Here is a 17920-nt window from a genome sequence, read left to right on the forward strand (position 1 = left end):
GAGAGAGAGAGAGAGAGAGAGAGAGAGAGAGAGAGAGAGAGAGAGAGAGAGAGAGAGAGTTATAAGCCAAAGCATTTTAAATGCATTTGTGAAAATCTTAAGTGGATAGAATGCAGTGGAGACATCTCAGCCACAGTCCTCAGATGCTGAGAGCATCCTTGCCCCTTGGATTGTGGAACTAGGCTCAGCGCCTGTAGCATTCCACCCTCTCCATCACACTGGAGTTCCAATCAGCCTTTGCAGAAACCGCTTCTTTCCAGGATTTCTCACTGACATGCACAATGTGAGCAGCTCCTCCTTTCTCAGTCAACTGGAACACGCGCTTGTTTTTGGACACCTCTCTGGATGTACTCAAATATAGCTCTGTCGGGCTTGTAAACTATATGATGTGTTGAAACAATGGAAGGTCCACCAATGCCCTCCCCAGAACTCAGCTCTTAACTCCTGATGATTCTCTATAAGTCCTGTGCCTTAAGACAATGATCGGATTTTGCTTACTCGTGCCCTTATCATTTATGCTTAATTTCATTGTTTATCCCTCCACTTCTGTCTGTTCTGGGTGGGATGTGCAGGTACTCTCCCGGGCTTCGAACATAAACTGCAAGAATGTCTGGCCAGTTATCTGTCCCACTAAAAAGGCAGGTCAGCCAATTCAGACCATTGGGTACCGCACCAGGCGGAACTCTCTCAAACACGCATGCGCACTTCGAGGCGCGCGACTGCGCAGGCGCCGAACGCCCAGCCTTCAGGGGACGCGCCAATCCTACTTGGAACATGGCTCTCAGGCCTCAGAGGACTTTCAGGCGGCGCCAGGTCGAGTCCAGCGATAGCGATAGCGACGGCGCGAAGGAGCAGAGTGCGGAGGAGCCGGCGGAACCAGGCCGGCCGTCTGCCGGCGGCCGAACAGAGGGAGCGGAGCGGCCACGCGGGGCCCGCAGCGCCCGGGGCCGAGGTCGGGTCTGGGCGAGTTCCCGCCGCAGCCCCGGAGCTGCACCCCGCGGGGACGGCGGCGCAGGTGACCGAGGGGTGGGAAGGGCTCCGTTCCTCGGGTCCAGAGGCCTCTATGGCCGTCTGCACCCGCATTGCGCGATGCCGGGGTTGCCGGAAGTCTCCCGTAGGTCTTGGTGGCACTTCGCAGTTTGCACCGACTAGAGCATAGAGCCATTGATGTGCACACTGGACCCAAATCCTCAGAGAGGTCTTGAACTGTTAGCTGTTAAATGCGGATGAAAGTCGTGGGTGCCTTTGAGAGCTTGCCTAACAGTTTTCCAAGAACACCAGACAGTTACTAAAAGAATAAGGACAGGGTTTGGAACATTGTTGTTTTTAAAATCAGTCATCTGCAAACAGCAACAAATAATGTAAAACGAGATGCTGTGACTGAGATTGGTGACACTAAGGACTGTGCCATTCATGTGATCAAATACAAAGTCATTTGAGGGCTGGGGAGGCCAGTCAGCAGGTAAGAGCACTGGTTACTCTAAAGGACCTGAGTTCAGTGTCTAGCACCAACTTGGTTCACAACCGTCTGTAACTCCGGGACATTGGATCTCCTTCCCTAATCCTGCCTTGGTTGGAGGCAGAGGTTGTCACTAACAGCAGTAGCTAAGGTGTGAGCGGTGGCTTTATTCTTTCCATGTTTTATTATGTGTTTTAGAGATGAAATTTTATTATTGTGTATGTGTGTCCGTGTGTGAATACAGTGACACGGAGACCAGATGTGTCAGATCCCTGGAGCTGGAGTTGCAGGTAGTTGTGAATTGCTGACACAGGTGCTGGGAATCAGACTCATGTCTTCTGCAAGGACAGTATGTGTTCTTGACCTCTGATCTACCTCTCAGCCTCTCCTTTAAATGTTTATTCGCACCAATCTCTTTTTGAGCTTCATGTAGTCTTGAATTAAGAGGAAATCTTATGAATATGTGTATTTTTGGTTATTGATTCAAATATTTTGACTCTTTCTTGCTTCCAACGGTATCCTCTTAGAATGCAGAACAGCGGAACTCTCCACGGATGAAGAGGAAGGAACACATACCTTGACAGAAAGTAAGGGTGATCAGAGCCCGTCCTCTGATAGCTCTTGCTCTCTGGAAGAAAAAGATGTTTCACCCATAGGTTGGTCATTTTTATAATTTTGTGTAACTAACTTAACTAACTTCCTTTCTTTTTGCCACAAGATCTCACTTTGTACCCCAGGCTGGTCTGGATTTCATTCTGTAGCCTAAACTGGCCTCAAACTCACCATCTGCCTCCTGAGCCTGTGATGTACCACATGACCAGCTCTTGTATCAGCACATTATACACCAGTAATTTTTATGGTTGATAAAGCAGTAAAAAGTATGCAACAAATAGGTCATTATTTATTATAGCTGAGAGCAGACAGCTTATAAGTAGCTCAGACAAGGCTCAAATCAGGGAGTCTGCTCCACAGTGTGTTCTTAACTCCTGTGCTTACTGGGTAGTTCCATCTCATACCTAGAAGCTGGTAAGAATTTATCCTGAGAATGTTGCTGATGTCACATGTAGCATGTCTAAAACCTGAAGGAGGACAATATAACATATGTAGGAAACTCATAATGACTCGAAGTGGCTTTTTTAAAGAAAGAGATTGCTTAGTTCAGTTGTTAGCTAAGCACATGACCACCTCTGGGCCAAATCTAGCCCAATGCTCATTAAAACTTTCAGATATTAGTTACCTAAATCTGCTTTGGCATTACACTGGCAAAGTTGAGAAGTTATCCTGGGCCTTACTCCATGGCCCATGAAGTCAGAAATGTCCCTCCGGCCTTTTAAATGTAATCGGGTGTTCATAACTTGTTTCCTTCTATAGGGACTCTTTTTCAGGCTAGCAACACATGAGACCCCTTTGAGAAAAGCAGTTCAGTTCCCAGCACCCATGTTAGCCTGCTTACAACCACTCATAACCCCAGCTCCAGGGGAGTCTGGAGCTTCCGGTCTCCTCAGGCCCCAGTCAGTCCTCATGGACACAAATACACATTCATAATTAAAAATTATGAGCTGCGTTTTTAATCTAACTAAGTTGATATAGTCCGACATGGCGAGTGGCTGCTGTACTCAGCAGTGCTTCTGAGGATGTGAGGGACTGGTCCTGAAGCGCGGGTTGCACTGCTCTCCTGAGGAGAAGCCAGTCGGGAACAATGTGTGGCGTAATTAATAATCACAGAGTAGAGTTTGGTGTGTGGGTGGTAAATTCCCTTCAGAGTACAGGACAGTTCCACGGTAAAGAATTGTCATTCCTCCAAATACACCATCTAGATAGCAGATGTGCTACTTAGAGAAGATGGCAGGGCTGGGTATGATGGCACATGGCTGTCACCCAAGCACAAAGCCGCTTGCGTTGAAGAATGTATTTGTTATATGTTTGGATCATAGGCTGTGAGAATTAACCAGTGAGAGGCTGCCTGCCTTGAGATGCTCCCTGTGGCAGAGGTTCTTCTTACAAAAGAGATCATAGTTGATCTCAGCTTCTTAGATGATTGCTTGTCTGGTAGGTGATGCATATGCTAATGTCACTTATCAGAAAAAGCATTGGGGCGGGGTGTCTGTATCCATTCAGCCCATGTCTGTCTGACATCTGCTGTGTGGGAACTGTAGAGATGTGAGGGGACAGGATGGGAAATAGTCTTCCCTTCCCTGAACTTTCACATGTAACTTGGGAGAGGATTGCTTCCTGTGACACCAGCATCTCCCCCATAAGCCCCATGCTGTGACTTAAGTGTCTGAACCCACCAAGTCCTGCATGTGAGTCATTCCAGTTCACGTATTGTTTTCCGGTCCACTTGTGTATTGGAGACTAATGCTTCCTCATTACCACCCCCTGGCGGCTCTGCCAACAAACCCTGCTCACATCCTTCCCAGGTGTTTCTAGTGTGTCCCTAGGGTTTCAAATTTTAAGTCTTGGATCCTATGATGGGTTTGGAACTTTAATCTACTTTGGACAATAATAACTGCTCTTATTATCAGAGACATGTTGGCTTCTCTTCCCTTACTCCACAATAGAATCATTACTCCACATCAGGGAAGGTTCAGAGCGCTGCCTGGTCCCTACTTAAACTTCATCAGCAACATTTTTCTTTTCCAGTATTCACTTAGTAAAAGAATTCAGCAAATGATTTGATTTATACTTTGTTCATTCTGTTTTATCATCGTTTCTGAGACGTGGTCTTGCGTGGTACTGACCATCCTGAAGTCACTATGATGCCCAGGCTGGCCTTAAACTCTAGGCAGCCTTCTTTCCTCAGCTACCTAATGCTGGGATTGCAGGCATGTGGCCCATTGGCACACATATTTTATCATGATCTGTTAAATCCTTCCCCCCCACCCCATAATAATCTTTAACTAAATACTGATACAGCTAGATGTGGTCTCACCTGTATGTAATTCCAGAAAAATCACAAGTTCTAGGCCAACTTGATCTCCATGAGACCCTGTCTCAAAAGAGAAAGAAATAACTGGGCTAGTGAGATGGCTTCTTGGGGATAAAATGCTTGGCAGCACTAAGCCTAAGGACCTGAGTTTGATCCCTGGGACCCAATGGTAGAAGGAAAGAACTGATTCCTACAAGCTGTTCTTACATCTGCCTTTGTACCACAGTGCTTGCTTTGTCCCTGCTTTTAGTTGAATAAACAAACAAGTGTAATTAGACTTTTTGAAAGAACAAACTAAGTAAATACTGTCTATTTAAAAGGAAATGAAGCCTTCTTGAGGAGGTGTTCTGGCGTGGCCTCTACATCAGGCTGCTGAGTTTGCCCTTCTTACTACAGCCTCACTGCCTGTGCTCAGCTCCCATGTTCCTATCCTGACACAACTTTCAGAAGTTAGAACAAAAGGCAATTTGGAATAGTGTCAGCATATTTCCCGATAGTACTAGATTAGGTTCATATCCCTAAATTGCTTTTTCTATTTACTGTATTCATTTTTTTCCTTGGCCAGACTTTGAGCCATCCATCTGTAAATAGTGGTGTTTGGGAGCACGGTGCCCCCGTTGCCTTGGATGTGAGCAGCGTGCCCTCTACGGCAGTTTGGTGCTCATTGTCCTCTTCATTGGTTTCAGGTAAGATCCCTGATGCAGCTTTTATTCAGGCAGCCCGCAGAAAACGGGAGTTGGCCAGGACCCCAGGAGACTACATTTCATTGGATGTAAACTACCCCTGCACTACTTCTGACTGTAAGAGAAACAATGAAGAGGACCCAGAGAGCGATCCTGATGACCACGAAAAGAGAATACTGTTTACCCCAAAGCCTCAAACACTCCGACAAAGAATGGCTGAAGAAACATGTACGTACTTAATTCATTTACCGGTATCTAAAGTTCATGATGTTTTCACTACAGTAGTGAACTTGCTCTTTGCTCATTCATCACCATGCTGTCTATTACTTCCCAAAAACTGGTATCGGAGCAGCATGCAGCTCAGCTGCAGAGCCTTGCCTAGCATGTGGATCACTCCTATAATCCGAGCACACAGTGAGAGCCTGTCTTACCCCTGCCCTCTTAGTGTGTGTGTGTGTGTGCGCGCGCACACAGACACGCACACACACACACACACACACACAGCACCAAGCTGAATCCCCAACACACATGTTTGTGTAGAGTGTTGCTACTGATTGTTGTTATTAATTTGGTCCACAATGTCTTGGCTTTTAAATGATACGATTCTATCTTATCATATTACCTCAGTGTATGTGCTGTGGTGTTTACCAATGCTGGCTCCTGTCCCTGATTTTTGACAGGTAAAAGAATTGTACAGACTTTTTTCTATTTTTGAAATGTTGGAAATTATCATTGCCACCTTTTTTTTTTTTTTTAAGATTTATTTATTTTTATATGAGTGCACTGTAGCTGTCTTCAGACATATCAGAAGAAGGTGTCAGAACTCATTACAGATGGTTGTGAGCCACCATGTGGTTTCTGGGAATTGAACTCAGGTCCTCTGGGAAAGCAGTCATTGCTCTTAACTACTGAGCCATCTCTCCAGCCCCAGATCTCTCATTTGTAACATTTATGCTTTACCATAGTTTCCTGCAAAGCATAACTGGTTCCTTGTACCCAGAAATTTTTGCCTGTGTTTGAGACAGCATCTCATGTATGTAGGCTAGTCTCAGACTTCCCATGTAGCTAAAGATGGCCTTGAATTTCTGATCCTCTAATCCCTACTTCCCAAGTACCAGGATTATATAGGTGTGTGCATGAGACTTACCCAGTCCTGGGAATTGAATTTAGGGCTTCATGCATGCTACTTAAGTACTCTGCCAACTGTGCTACATCCTAGGCTTCAAAAACCATTTTTAAATGTTCAGTTCTCAGGTATGAATTAAGTATCTTTTTCCTTTAAAAAAAATCACATTTATTTTAATATTTATTGTACTTTTACTTATTTTGTGTGTGAGCTCACACATAATCTGTAAATGTGAGTATTTGAGCAGACATGTTTAGTCAGTGTGCACATGTGGAAGACTAATTACAGAAGTGGATTCTCTTCCATCATGAGTCATGGGTCCTAGGGATAGAACTCAGGTCAGTTAGCCTGGTGCCAGATGCCTTTAACCATTGGGCAACCTTGCTAACCCTCTTTACCTATTTTGTGTTGTGTGTGAGAGTATGGATACGCACAACCCACAATGTAAGCATGGAGGTCAGAGGACAACTTTTGGGAGTTGGATTTCTCCTCCTACCATGTGGGTCCTTCAGGGTGGAATTCAGGTTGTCCCGCTCGGTGGCAAGTTACTTGCTGAGCCATCTTAGGACGTCTTTACTAATTATAAAAAAGCAAACCTTTCATTCTTCCCAGCCTCTTCTATATGGGAAAGCGAAAGGGAGTACTGGCCCTGGAGTCCAGTGTGTCCATTTGAGTTCTCATTGCAAAACAGTGCTCTGAGTTTGGTCTCATTTTTAAAGTGAAGGTAATACTGGTGTTCCCTCCCTGGATTATTATGAAGAGGAAACACCAATGTGAAGTGCTACTAAGCCTGCGAAAAATAACTCCCCAGATCTGAGCACTGCCATCAGACTGGGAAAATACTGAGTTAATATGTTAACGTCTGGTTTTGATAGCAATCAGGAGTGAGGAATCAAGTGAAGAGAGTCAGGAAGATGACAACCAAGACATCTGGGAGCAGCAGCAGATGAGGAAAGCAGTCAGGATCACGGAGGTAAGCGTTCTAGCTGTGAGCATCCTGAGGGCACTGGGACAGATTACCACAGGCCCAGTGACTGCAGTTTTACTCTGAAGTTTTTGTTAGTGTGGTGAGGACACCCATGCCACAGTGCATGTGTGGAGGTCAGAGGACAACTTTGTAGAGTTGCTTCTGTCTTCTTAATGACATAAATTCTGCAGATCAGACTCAGATCTCCAGGCACATATGTGCATGTATGTGCCCATACATACATGCAAATGCACAATAATTTCACTCTAAGTGACCACGCTGCTTACTAATAAGAAGTGGGCTTCTATTGGGACTCAGGTTGTAGACTGAAGTCTAGTTTCTTATTGATCTTCATGTAGTATCGTTTCCCATAGCATCTGGCTAAAAGCCAGCTCCACAAATGTGGATTCACCAGAGGTTGTAATTGTAGAGACTGAGGAGACAGCTCAGTGGTTGCTGACTTGTTGCTCTTCTTGAGGACCTGGGTTAAATTCCCAGCATCCACATGGTGGTTTACAAATACCTGAAACTTAGTCCTAGATATCCGATGCCCTCTTCTGGCCTCTGTTGGCACCACATGCACTTGGTGCACATACATACAGGTAAAACAACTTTACAAATTAAATAAAAAGTTTAAAAACAATGGTTGCAACTGTGAATTAATTAGAGCTTGAAGTCCAGCAGATATTAGTGATGGCCGTGTTTTCCTGGGCAATACATAAGGCTTTGCTACATGCTTTTGAGTGTAATATAACATCTTCATGCACATTGAGAATGAACTCAGATTCTCTCGCATGACCTTGGTATGACCTATCTTCCTTTCTGTCAGCGTGGCACAAATAGAGCCACCTTGGAAGACGGAATGTCAGCGGGGAACTGCATCCATCAAATTGGACTCTGGACAAGTCTGTGGGCATTTTCTTGATTGCTGATTGATATGAGAGAGAGCCCCTCCCTGTGGGCAGGGCCACCACTGGGGAGGTGGTCCTGGGTTGCATAGGGAAGCAGGTTGAGTAAGCCATAGTGAATAAGCAAGAAAACGAGACTTCTTCCACAGTCTCTGCTCTTGTTTAGAGGTTCGAGCCTGGAGTTTCCTTGTTTCCCTGATGATGCACTGTTGTTTGGAACTGTACAATGAATAAACCCTTTCCTCCCCAAGTTGCCTTTGCTCAGTGTTTTACCACAAGACTGAGAAGCAGATGAGGGTACCGTTTCTACCTAGTACAGATAGATCATTTCAGTGGTTGCCTAACATTCTTGAGAGTTGGCACATCTTAATTTACTTGACCATCCTTCCCTTTGATGAGCAGTTTAGGTACTGTTATTTTCTTGCTTACAAATAAGAATCTGAATATTCAGATATTTTCCTCCTCCTTTTCTTCACATGTACAATTTAGGACTGCTCCCTAGGAATAATTGCTAAGATAGCATCCCGTAATCAACGATGAAAACCTTTCTTAGGTCTTTGTTGTGTAAATTTTACAGCTCTTCAAAGGAAACATCTCTCTGTTTCTGTGAACACTGTTAGGAAATGTCTCACTACAGTCTTGCCATCTTGCCGTACAGATTTAATGGATGAAACTGAAACCTCTTGCTTACTTCATTTGCATCATTACCCAGTGTGTGATGACCTGTTGGAGGTCTGTCACTGTCTGATTCCTGTGGCTGCTCTAAAAGCTCCCCACTGATTTGGTGGTAGTTTACTCTAATACACACACACACACACACACACACACACAAAATCAAAATATGAGTTGATCTGCACTTCTTCCAGAATCTCTAGAAGAGAATTCACGCCTGGCTCTTGCGGATTTTGTTGGCATTCTTCAGCATGTGCCTGTATTTCTCACTGCATCACTCTGCCTCTCATGAGGACCCAAGCTACTGTGGGCCCTTTGTGCATCATCAAATCCAGTCCCACTCCCCAAGCCTTCTCAGATGTATCTGCTGCTGTGTAAGACAACACTGATGTAAATGGAAGTGTTATGGGGTTTCCGTTAGCATGCAGCAACCAGTTACAGGGATGTGCAGTCTGCTTGAGTGACAGCTGAGGAAAATCACTACAGTGAGCTTCTGTGCCACAAGTCTCAGTGTAGTCCCAATGATGTAGGAACGCGTTAGGCAGTCGGTGTTGTAAGAAAGTGGGCGTATGGGGAGAGGGGAAGAAAAGTCCTCCCAGAAGTGATCTTCCAGTGCACTATTAAAAGATATCCATGACTTAAAGGGAGTGGGAACCTGAAGGAATGTCAGGACGGTTTGGGATTTACAGGTTAGATTGGGCATGGAAGAGGCTTGGTGACAACTGAGGTGAGCTGCTACGCCTGATAGAAAATAGAAGCAGTGGCTAAGTCTCTGGTCCGTGTCTTCATGAAACAGTGGACTTGGAGAACCTGCTTTGCACTGCAAGTGTGGTGGTGGTCATTGTCGTCAGCCAGGGAGACTGATGGGAAGGGCTGTAGGATGTTCTTTTAGGAGTGCATTCTCTGTAGGCTCCCAGCCCTGGACAACCATGGTGTAACTCATTCACAGTTCTTCAAGAGCTCTGCCTTTCCACAGTGCATCAGAGTATCAGCAAAAGCCTCCTTGAAATGTCAGGAACTAACTCATGGAAATCGGAAGTTTATAATTCGTCATGTCCATATGAATTTAATAGTCTCAGGGCTAGTACTGTAGCTCAGTGGTAGTGCACCTACCTGGCATACATGAGGCCACAGGTTCAGTCCTCAGTACTGCCAAGCTGGGATGGAGTGGGTGGGGGTTGCAGTTTTGTGTTTATTTGGTTTTGGTTTTGGTTTCTGTTTCTCTGGGACAGGGTCTCCGTGTGCAGCCCTGGCTGCCCTGGGACTCGTTTGTCTATGGATGAAACAGGCATCACACACACAGAGACCGTCCTGCCTCTGCTGTCTGAGTGCTGGAAGATAAGGCATTTGCCACAATGCCTGGCTGGAAAAATAGGCATGAATATATTCTAAAACTGTTGGGAGATTTTTAAAAATGTTTTATTGTGATTGTGATATTGCAAAGCATTGGGACTTTACTTAGTTTTCTTTGTATGGTAAATGAAGTGTTTTTTAAAAGTAATTTTTCACATTTTTTTAGGGACAAAATACAGACCTTTCCCACAGCAGTAGGTCTCAAACCCTGAAGAAGTTTGATACTTCCATTTCATTTCCACCAGTAAATTTGGAAATTATAAAGAAACAGTTAAATAATAGGTGAGTAATGCTTATTTTGTAATTTACATTTATCTGAGTGATTAATAGTAAAAAAAGCATTATGTCCTTTAAATTATTAAATGTTAATATTAAACAGATATTTAGGAAAAAATAAATATTATTTTACCATACAAACACAACAGATTTTCATTTTCTTTTTCTTGTTGGTCTTAATGACAAATACTCCTTACATGATTAAAACTAGTAATTACAATTATTTTTAATATGACTATAGGCATTTTTCTACACTGCTGGATTTTGTCTCTATTGACATGGTCTCAGTTTGTGCCCCAGCTGGCCTTGAATTCCTATCGTCTGAGTTCCTAACTTATAGGAACCTCTGCTTCACCCATGTCTCACCATGATTACCTTCTACAGTATTAAATAGACACATTTCATGTTTGTTCCTATAGCTAGTTCATTGCAGTCTCATATGTGTGCTGCTGTAGTAGTGAACATGTTACTTTGTTGTTGCTTCTGTTTTTTGAGGTAGGGTCTTTTTCTATATAACTGTGCAGCTGTGGCTGGCTTCGAATTCGTGATCCTCCGACCTTGGCCTTCCTACTATCACAGGCGTGTGTGTGACTGCATTAGTGCCTTTTTGTGTGTATGCATGTGGGGTTTGTTTGGTTTTTCTGTCTTGGAGTTTTGTTTGTTTCTTTCGTTTTGTTTTCGAGACAGGGTTTCTCTGTGTAGTCGTGGCTATCACTCTGTAGACCAGGCTGGCTTCAAACTCAAATCCACCTGCCTCTGCTTCCCAAGTGCTGGCATTAAAGGTGTGCACCACCGCACCCAGCTTTCTGTTTGTGTGTTTGGCTTTTAATACATTAACAGGAGAAATTCACCATGACCAAGAGTTTACTTTTATGATTGGTATGGTGTCTTCTGAAAGCACAATCCTTTTTTTCATATTTGGGCAAACAGTAATTACCTAAAGACAGCCCATTTTCTATAATTAAGGCATGTCCTGTCAGAAGCTGTTTTAAGTATTTTATTATATAATGTACAGAGAATCTATTGTCTGCTGGTCCCTGTGTTTATGAAATAGTATGTGTGATTGTCAGAGTTTGATTAGCCTATATGACAGTTTATTACCAGGAGTGCATTCAATTGTGCTGCCTTTTAAAGAACATCTTCATTTTTTCCCAAGGTGTATGTGTGCACATGCATGGCACATGTGTGGAGTCAGAGCACAACTTGGTGGAGTTGGTTCTCTCCTTCCATCTCTATGTAGGGTCTGCAGATTGAACTGAGGGCATCAGGCTTGTGCATTATCCCTGAGCCATCTCACTAGCTCAAGATGTGTTTTGTGTACATTTGAGAATAGGTTCAAATTAAGTTCCTTAATATTATTACAGAATGTGTCACTGTAGTTGATTGATTAGCTGGAGGTATTTTTATAGAAAAGTCACTTTACATTATGAGATAAATATTTGAATTCTTAAGGTATACCAGGACTTAGTGTCTATTTTGTGGGGTTGGCTGACTCCAGCCCATGCTGTGTTTGTAAATGAAGTTTTATTGGAACACAGCTCTGCCTGCATGTTTAGTGCTTCCTGTTGGTGAAATAGCACAGAGCTGAGTAGCTCCAAGAGCAATTATGTAGCTCTAAATGCTGAAGCTGTTTATTTTCTGACCTGCTACAGAATAAGGCTTGGACCTCCTGAGTGAGTGTTCTGAGATGGTGGTGCTGAGTGGAATTATCTCAACAGATTCAACATTATTCCTGAAGTACATTCATTATCATTTACTGGCATTTTAATTAGCTTTCCTTAAAACAGAATTAAAGCTGTTACATCTAGAATTGTTTATAAAGCAGAACCCATATGGTGTTTCTTGAAGGATTGTGTTAGAAAGAATTGTCTTTAGAGTGAGAATTACAAAGACAGTGGGTCATGTAGATTAATGTTTGAGAGCCTCTGATCTAAGTAACTGCTACTTTTAGCTTTATTCTATTTTCAACTCAGATCTTTATTTTAAAAGGAAAATACATTTTAAGTGTTTTTGTTTTTGCTTTTTACTAAGCAAGTATAAAATGGTACCAAAAAGGATGTTGGCTTTCCAAAGGAAACAGTTTGCCGCCAGCTTTTTATATTTTCTTCTATGCTCTGTGTGTGCCTGCCTTTTCACATAGTTTAATTTATGCTTGGGAATACTGCTCTAGTTGATAACGCCCATGCTTAGAAGCTCCTGGTTCTGCAACGAGGTCTCTCACTGGCTTGGGACTTTCCAAGCAGGTTGCTGGGATTACAGGTGTGCCTCCATGCCAACCTTCCTGGGTGGCTTCGGAGTTCTCACTCAGGCCCTCCTGTTCGCAAGGCTGGCACTTCCCTGACTGAGCCTTCTCCCCAGCTCAGTTTGCACTTTTATCTCCATAAAGTAAAGGAAGGTTTTTAGACATGTAGTGTGTCTCCACTAAACTTAGAAACAAGATATACTGCTTAAAGGCTAAATAATTTCTTTTCAGGACCAGGTTAGCAGGATTAGTGGAATTAATTTTTTAGTTCAGATTAAAGTCCATATACTTTTAATTTATTTCAGTGTTTATTGATTTGCTAATTCTAAGGCATCCATAGAGTTCAAATGCTAATAGGATATATATTCTGATTCTGTGAAAGAAATATGTTGCATGTGTTTCTGTTGGCTTGTGTCTGTGATAGGTAACATAATTTTAAAAGATAAACAGTCATTGAATTGATGTGTGTGAAATTCTCCAGAGCTGGACCAAGTCAGCATGCTGCCTTCCCTTTAGCAGAGCAGTGTAGGGGTCATGCAACAGGAAATGGAGTGAACCCCATGTACAGCAAGTTCTTATTGGAAAATAATCACTCACAAATCAAAAACCAGATAAATTATACCAAACGATAACATGCTTAAATGGTGTTTGCCAGTTCATTCAGTTTTCTGAGCAAGACAACAGATTTGTGTACACGAGCTCCTTTGTTTCATGTAAAACCTTTGGTTATTCTTGGAACTCCCTTAATTTATAAGTTCTGGTCAATCTTAGCCTAAAACCAAGTCATCTTTTTGATACATAGTGAATTCAAGGCAAGTTTGGGTTAAAGAGACCCAGTTTCAAGAAAAACAAAAATCCTATGGCCACCTTCTGTTGCTAAGTCTCTTTAGGTGTTCTTTTTTTATCTTTTCCTCTTGAGAACAGTAATTGTGATCTCTCTAGCTTCACAGTCTAATAGATCAGGGTTTGTACAGTAATCTCTATCCCTGTGCCTGAAACCAGCTTTATTAGAATACTGCTTAGAAGGAAAAGAATGAAAGATGAAACTTAAGTTTTTGATTTTATTTAGATTAACATTACTACAGGATTCTCATCGCTCACACCAGAGAGAATATGAAAAATATGTACAAGACATCAAGAGTTCAAAAACAGCTATCCAGAATCTCGAGAGTGCATCAGATCAAGCTCAAAACTACAAATTCTACAAAGGCATGAAAATTTATGTCGAAAATATAATTGATTGTCTAAATGAAAAGGTGTGTATAAAATATGCATGAAGAGAGTCTCCCCTGCCCCCTTTAGTCAGTTAGTAAAGAAGAGACAGGCTCAGTGGGTAAGGGGTTGTGTAATCATGAGGTCCTGAGTTTTGATTCCAAGAAGCAAGTAAAAGAGGCAGTAGTGATGTGGGTTTTCAACAGGTTCTTACTGTGTAACCCAGGGTGACTCCTAATTCCCCTGCCTCAGCCTCTGACTTCTGGGATTATAGTTATATGCTACCTTACACATTTTACCCTGGTATTGCTCATTCTCTTGATGTTAGACATGGGCCAAAGTATTCTCCAAAATGAATGGTGGTTTATTACTTTGCTAGATTAGTAAAAATGGATTTTGTAAAATGTTGATTTTGATGACAGAAAAAAATCTTTGTAGATTAGCTGTATGTAACTTTGCCTGTGAAGAGCCACAGTCTGAAGGTTAGGCTGTCTTGGAGCTTGCTGTGTAGCCGAAGTTGGCCTTACACTTGTGGATTCTTATGTCTCAGCCTCCTGAGTGCTGGGATTTCAGCAGTGTGAGTCACCATGCCCTATGTAGATCTTTTTCTTCTAAATTCTCTTGAGTCCTTTGCTCTTACACATCTCGGTTCATAGTGGCATATACATTTGTGCAGCACGTGCATTCAGTTTCTAGAGTTCAGGAAAGAACATCAGATCCCCTGGAACTGGAATTACAGATGGTTGTAAGCTGTCATATGGATGCTGGGAACTGAAATGTGATCCTCTCAAAGAGCAGCCAGTGCTCTTAACCACTGAGCCATCTTTTCCAGCCCCTGGCTTAGACTGTTTAATGCTTATTCAATATGAACTAAAATTTACACTGTTACTTGTGATGTTTTTTTAATAGTTATATGTTTAAAATCTTTACACCATCAGATTTTTAAATATTTCATTTACATTGTGTTCTGTGCATACTCAGTGATGACTTGGGATCCTCTGTATTCTGTGCACACCCAGTCCTGACTTGGGATCCTCTGTGTTCTGTGCACACCCGGTGCTGACTTGGGATCCTCTGTGTTCTGTGCACACTCGGTGCTGACTTGGGATCCTCTGTNCTGTGTTCTGTGCACACCCGGTGCTGACTTGGGATCCTCTGTGTTCTGTGCACACTCGGTGCTGACTTGGGATCCTCTGTGTTCTGTGCACACCCAGTGCTGACTTGGGATCCTCTGTGTTCTGTGTACACCCAGTGCTGACTTGGGATCCTCTATTACCTTTTTGCAAGGTACTTTATTTAAGGCCCAGTACTCTAAAAGAAAAAGATCATTAAAGTAGTTAAATTCTCCTATATCTATTCTATTCATAAAATATTGCTTTGTCACCGTGTTAAGTGTCAGTTGGTACTGTAGTGTTTTTTACAGTGTAAATTTTTCTTCATTCATCCTTGAATTACACTTTTGAAATCCTACAGGCCCACATGGGACTGCTGTAGCTGTATTCCTGGAAGCAGCAGGAATGAAGTAACTGCTCCTGAGAAGGAGAATTCCAGTTTCATCCAGTCACACATTCTGAAGCATAGCCCTCTTATCTGTCCCTAGTGACTCTCTTCCATTTTTATCAAGTTTATTCTGGTGCCAGGACTCAAACTCAGGGCCTTAGACATGCTCGGCGGGCATTGTACACTCAGCTATAGCCCAGCCCCGATCTTCAGATTTTCAGATTTTTCCTGCTTCCTCTAGTATCTCCTTGCTATCTGTCCACATTTCCCCCTCAGCAATCTCTGACTGGGATCCTTCCTTTTACCCATCTCTCAAGCACATTCTTCTCACCCCATATCATTTGATTTCATAATTTGTGACTTGCACTAATATTGGAACTATTTATTCAAAAATTAAATGTATACATGTGATTACAAATGATACCTTTTATACTTTTTACAATTCATTATTGATGAACTCCAGTATAAACTTTTGTGTTTCAGATTGTCAGCATTGTGGAACTAGAATCATCCATGTACACGTTGCTTTTAAAACAGTCAGAAGCACTTTTGAAACGCAGGCAAGATGAATTAAAATGCGAATCATCATATTTGCAACAGTTATCACGTTAGTGCTTTTTTATATTCCATTATTTGTTACGCTAAATTGTCATGGAGAATAAAAATATTTTTAGTTCTATATTTAAAAAGAAAAAAAAAAGCTATTTAGTTGAGGGGAGGTTACTATTGCTATGAAGTAACACCGTGACCAGCAGCAGGTTACGCTTCTGTGTAAGAGTTCATCCCCAAAAGCAGTGCATAAGGAGCTCAAGCACAGAAGGAACTTGGAGGCAGAGCAGATGCTGAGGCTGTGCCAGTATTGCTTGCTAGCTTGTTTTCCATGACTTGCTCAGCCTGCTTTTTTATAGAACCATGGACAGACCCAGGGATGGCCCCACCCACAATGGGCTGGGTGCTCCCCATCAATCACGATTTAAGAAAATGCCCTACAGGCTTGCATACAGACAGACCTTCCGGAGACATTTTCTCAGTTGAGGCTCCCTCTTCTCTGATGACTCTAGCTTGTTTCAGTTTGACACAGAACTAGCCAGTACAAAAGCTTTTTCTTTATTTTACATTAATCCTTCTCCTGCACCTGGCATTTCAAGGAGAAGTTTCAGTGTACCTTGTTTAAGGTTAAAAATAAATATGAGACTCCAGTCACTTAAGCATTTGAAACAATTTTTCTAGGTACGAGTGTGTGCCTGAGTATATATAAGTGCATTACATGAGTGCAGGAGTGTTCAGGGGTCCAAATGGTGTAAGTTCCCCTGGGACTGGCAATCTCTAGACACTTAGAAGCTGCCATGTAGGTGCTTGGAACTGAACCCCGGTCATCTGGGAAGACAACTAGTGCTCTTAACTGCCGAGTCACCTCCCAGGCTCCTTGACACAGAGTGTTTATATGCCATTCAGTGAGCAGAGAGTGGTTGGGAAGAACTTCCCAGCAGTCGAGTTCTGTAGTTGAAGGGCTGCACAGACTGGTGAGTCTCAGCAGAGTTGGTAAGGAGTGGCCTCTCGGCTTCCTCACACCACACTACTGCTGCTGCACTAGTGTCTTAGCTTGGGTGCTTAGGGAATGAGATCCCATGTGGCTGACAAGGAAGAGTGAAGTGACTGTCAAGCTCCCTCCCACATTTGGTCAGTTGTAAACAGTGGAACATGCTGAAATAAAATGGGCCATGGTATAAATAAGATGTATGCAGTAAAATATCTCTAGTATATGACTATGGGGGAAAATGGGGTAAACTGCTAGAAAAAACACCTGCTATGGTAAATGGCATACACCAGGATGGTCCATGTGCTTAGGCCAACAGGCGTGATGGCTGTGAACACTGATAGTTAATGTACATTACATTGTATGGCATAACAAAATGTACATTTTGAGCACATTACTTGTTCTTATACACATTATTTCTCTTTCTTATACACATTATTTCTCTCTCTCTCTCTCTCTCTCTCTCTCTCTCTCTCTCTCTCGCTCGCTCTCGCTCTCGCTCTCCATGAAGTTACCTGTAGCTTTAGTGATTCATTGTTTTGAGACTGTAGTACAAAGCTAATTTTGTGAATTAACAGGCAAAGATGAGACATCGTCAAATGGAAGCTTGGCTCTGGATGAAAAGGATCAACGGATTTTAGAAGAGATTGAAGCTCGAAGGTATCTGTATAAATGCAGACTTAACACACTGAGCAAGGACTTGCTACTATTTCAGTAGAATTAGCTATGTGATAATCACCCAGCCTGGCATCCCAGGTTTCAAGAATGATGTAAAACCAAAGCTGAGTTAGTTCAGCTGGCCTCCAGCTCAGAAACAGATGGGCTCAGGTGGAATTGGTGAGGTGGCCTTTGTTAGAGAATTGCTTTGGACTAGAAATCACTTGTAACTAGTGAACTCTCCATAAGAAATCTTTACATTCAGAGAATGGTCTAAGCTGAACATTAGAACCAAAGCAGCTCCAGCACTTGGGAGGCAGAGGCAGGTGGATTTCTGAGTTCGAGGCCAGCTTGGTCTACAGAGTGAGTTCCAGGACAGCCAGGACTACCCAGAGAAAC

At 42.8% G+C, this 17920-nt stretch overlaps 1 protein-coding gene across 6 annotated transcripts in view; it reads left to right on the forward strand.

Moving 5' to 3' along the window:
• Positions 1 to 760: 760 nt before the first annotated feature.
• Gcfc2 (GC-rich sequence DNA-binding factor 2) overlaps positions 761 to 17920 on the forward strand; it is a 33151-nt gene continuing 15991 nt past the window's right edge. For 5 of the 6 annotated variants that reach the window (XM_021191107.2, XM_029535501.1, XM_029535503.1 and 2 more), the window contains exons 1-8: positions 761 to 1015; positions 1987 to 2115; positions 5075 to 5299; positions 7073 to 7170; positions 10264 to 10379; positions 13685 to 13871; positions 15811 to 15934; positions 17443 to 17524. In XM_021191107.2, the coding sequence (XP_021046766.1) occupies positions 775 to 1015; positions 1987 to 2115; positions 5075 to 5299; positions 7073 to 7170; positions 10264 to 10379; positions 13685 to 13871; positions 15811 to 15934; positions 17443 to 17524 (1202 nt within the window). In that variant the 5' untranslated portion in view covers positions 761 to 774. Of the gene's footprint in view, positions 1016 to 1986; positions 2116 to 3412; positions 3509 to 5074; positions 5300 to 7072; positions 7171 to 10263; positions 10380 to 13684; positions 13872 to 15810; positions 15935 to 17442; positions 17525 to 17920 lie in introns of those variants that run through there. The other variant, XM_029535502.1, reaches the window with a different exon arrangement.

This window comes from Mus pahari, chromosome 2 (genome assembly GCF_900095145.1).
Source record: "Mus pahari chromosome 2, PAHARI_EIJ_v1.1, whole genome shotgun sequence".
Taxonomy (NCBI): Eukaryota; Metazoa; Chordata; class Mammalia; order Rodentia; family Muridae; genus Mus; species Mus pahari.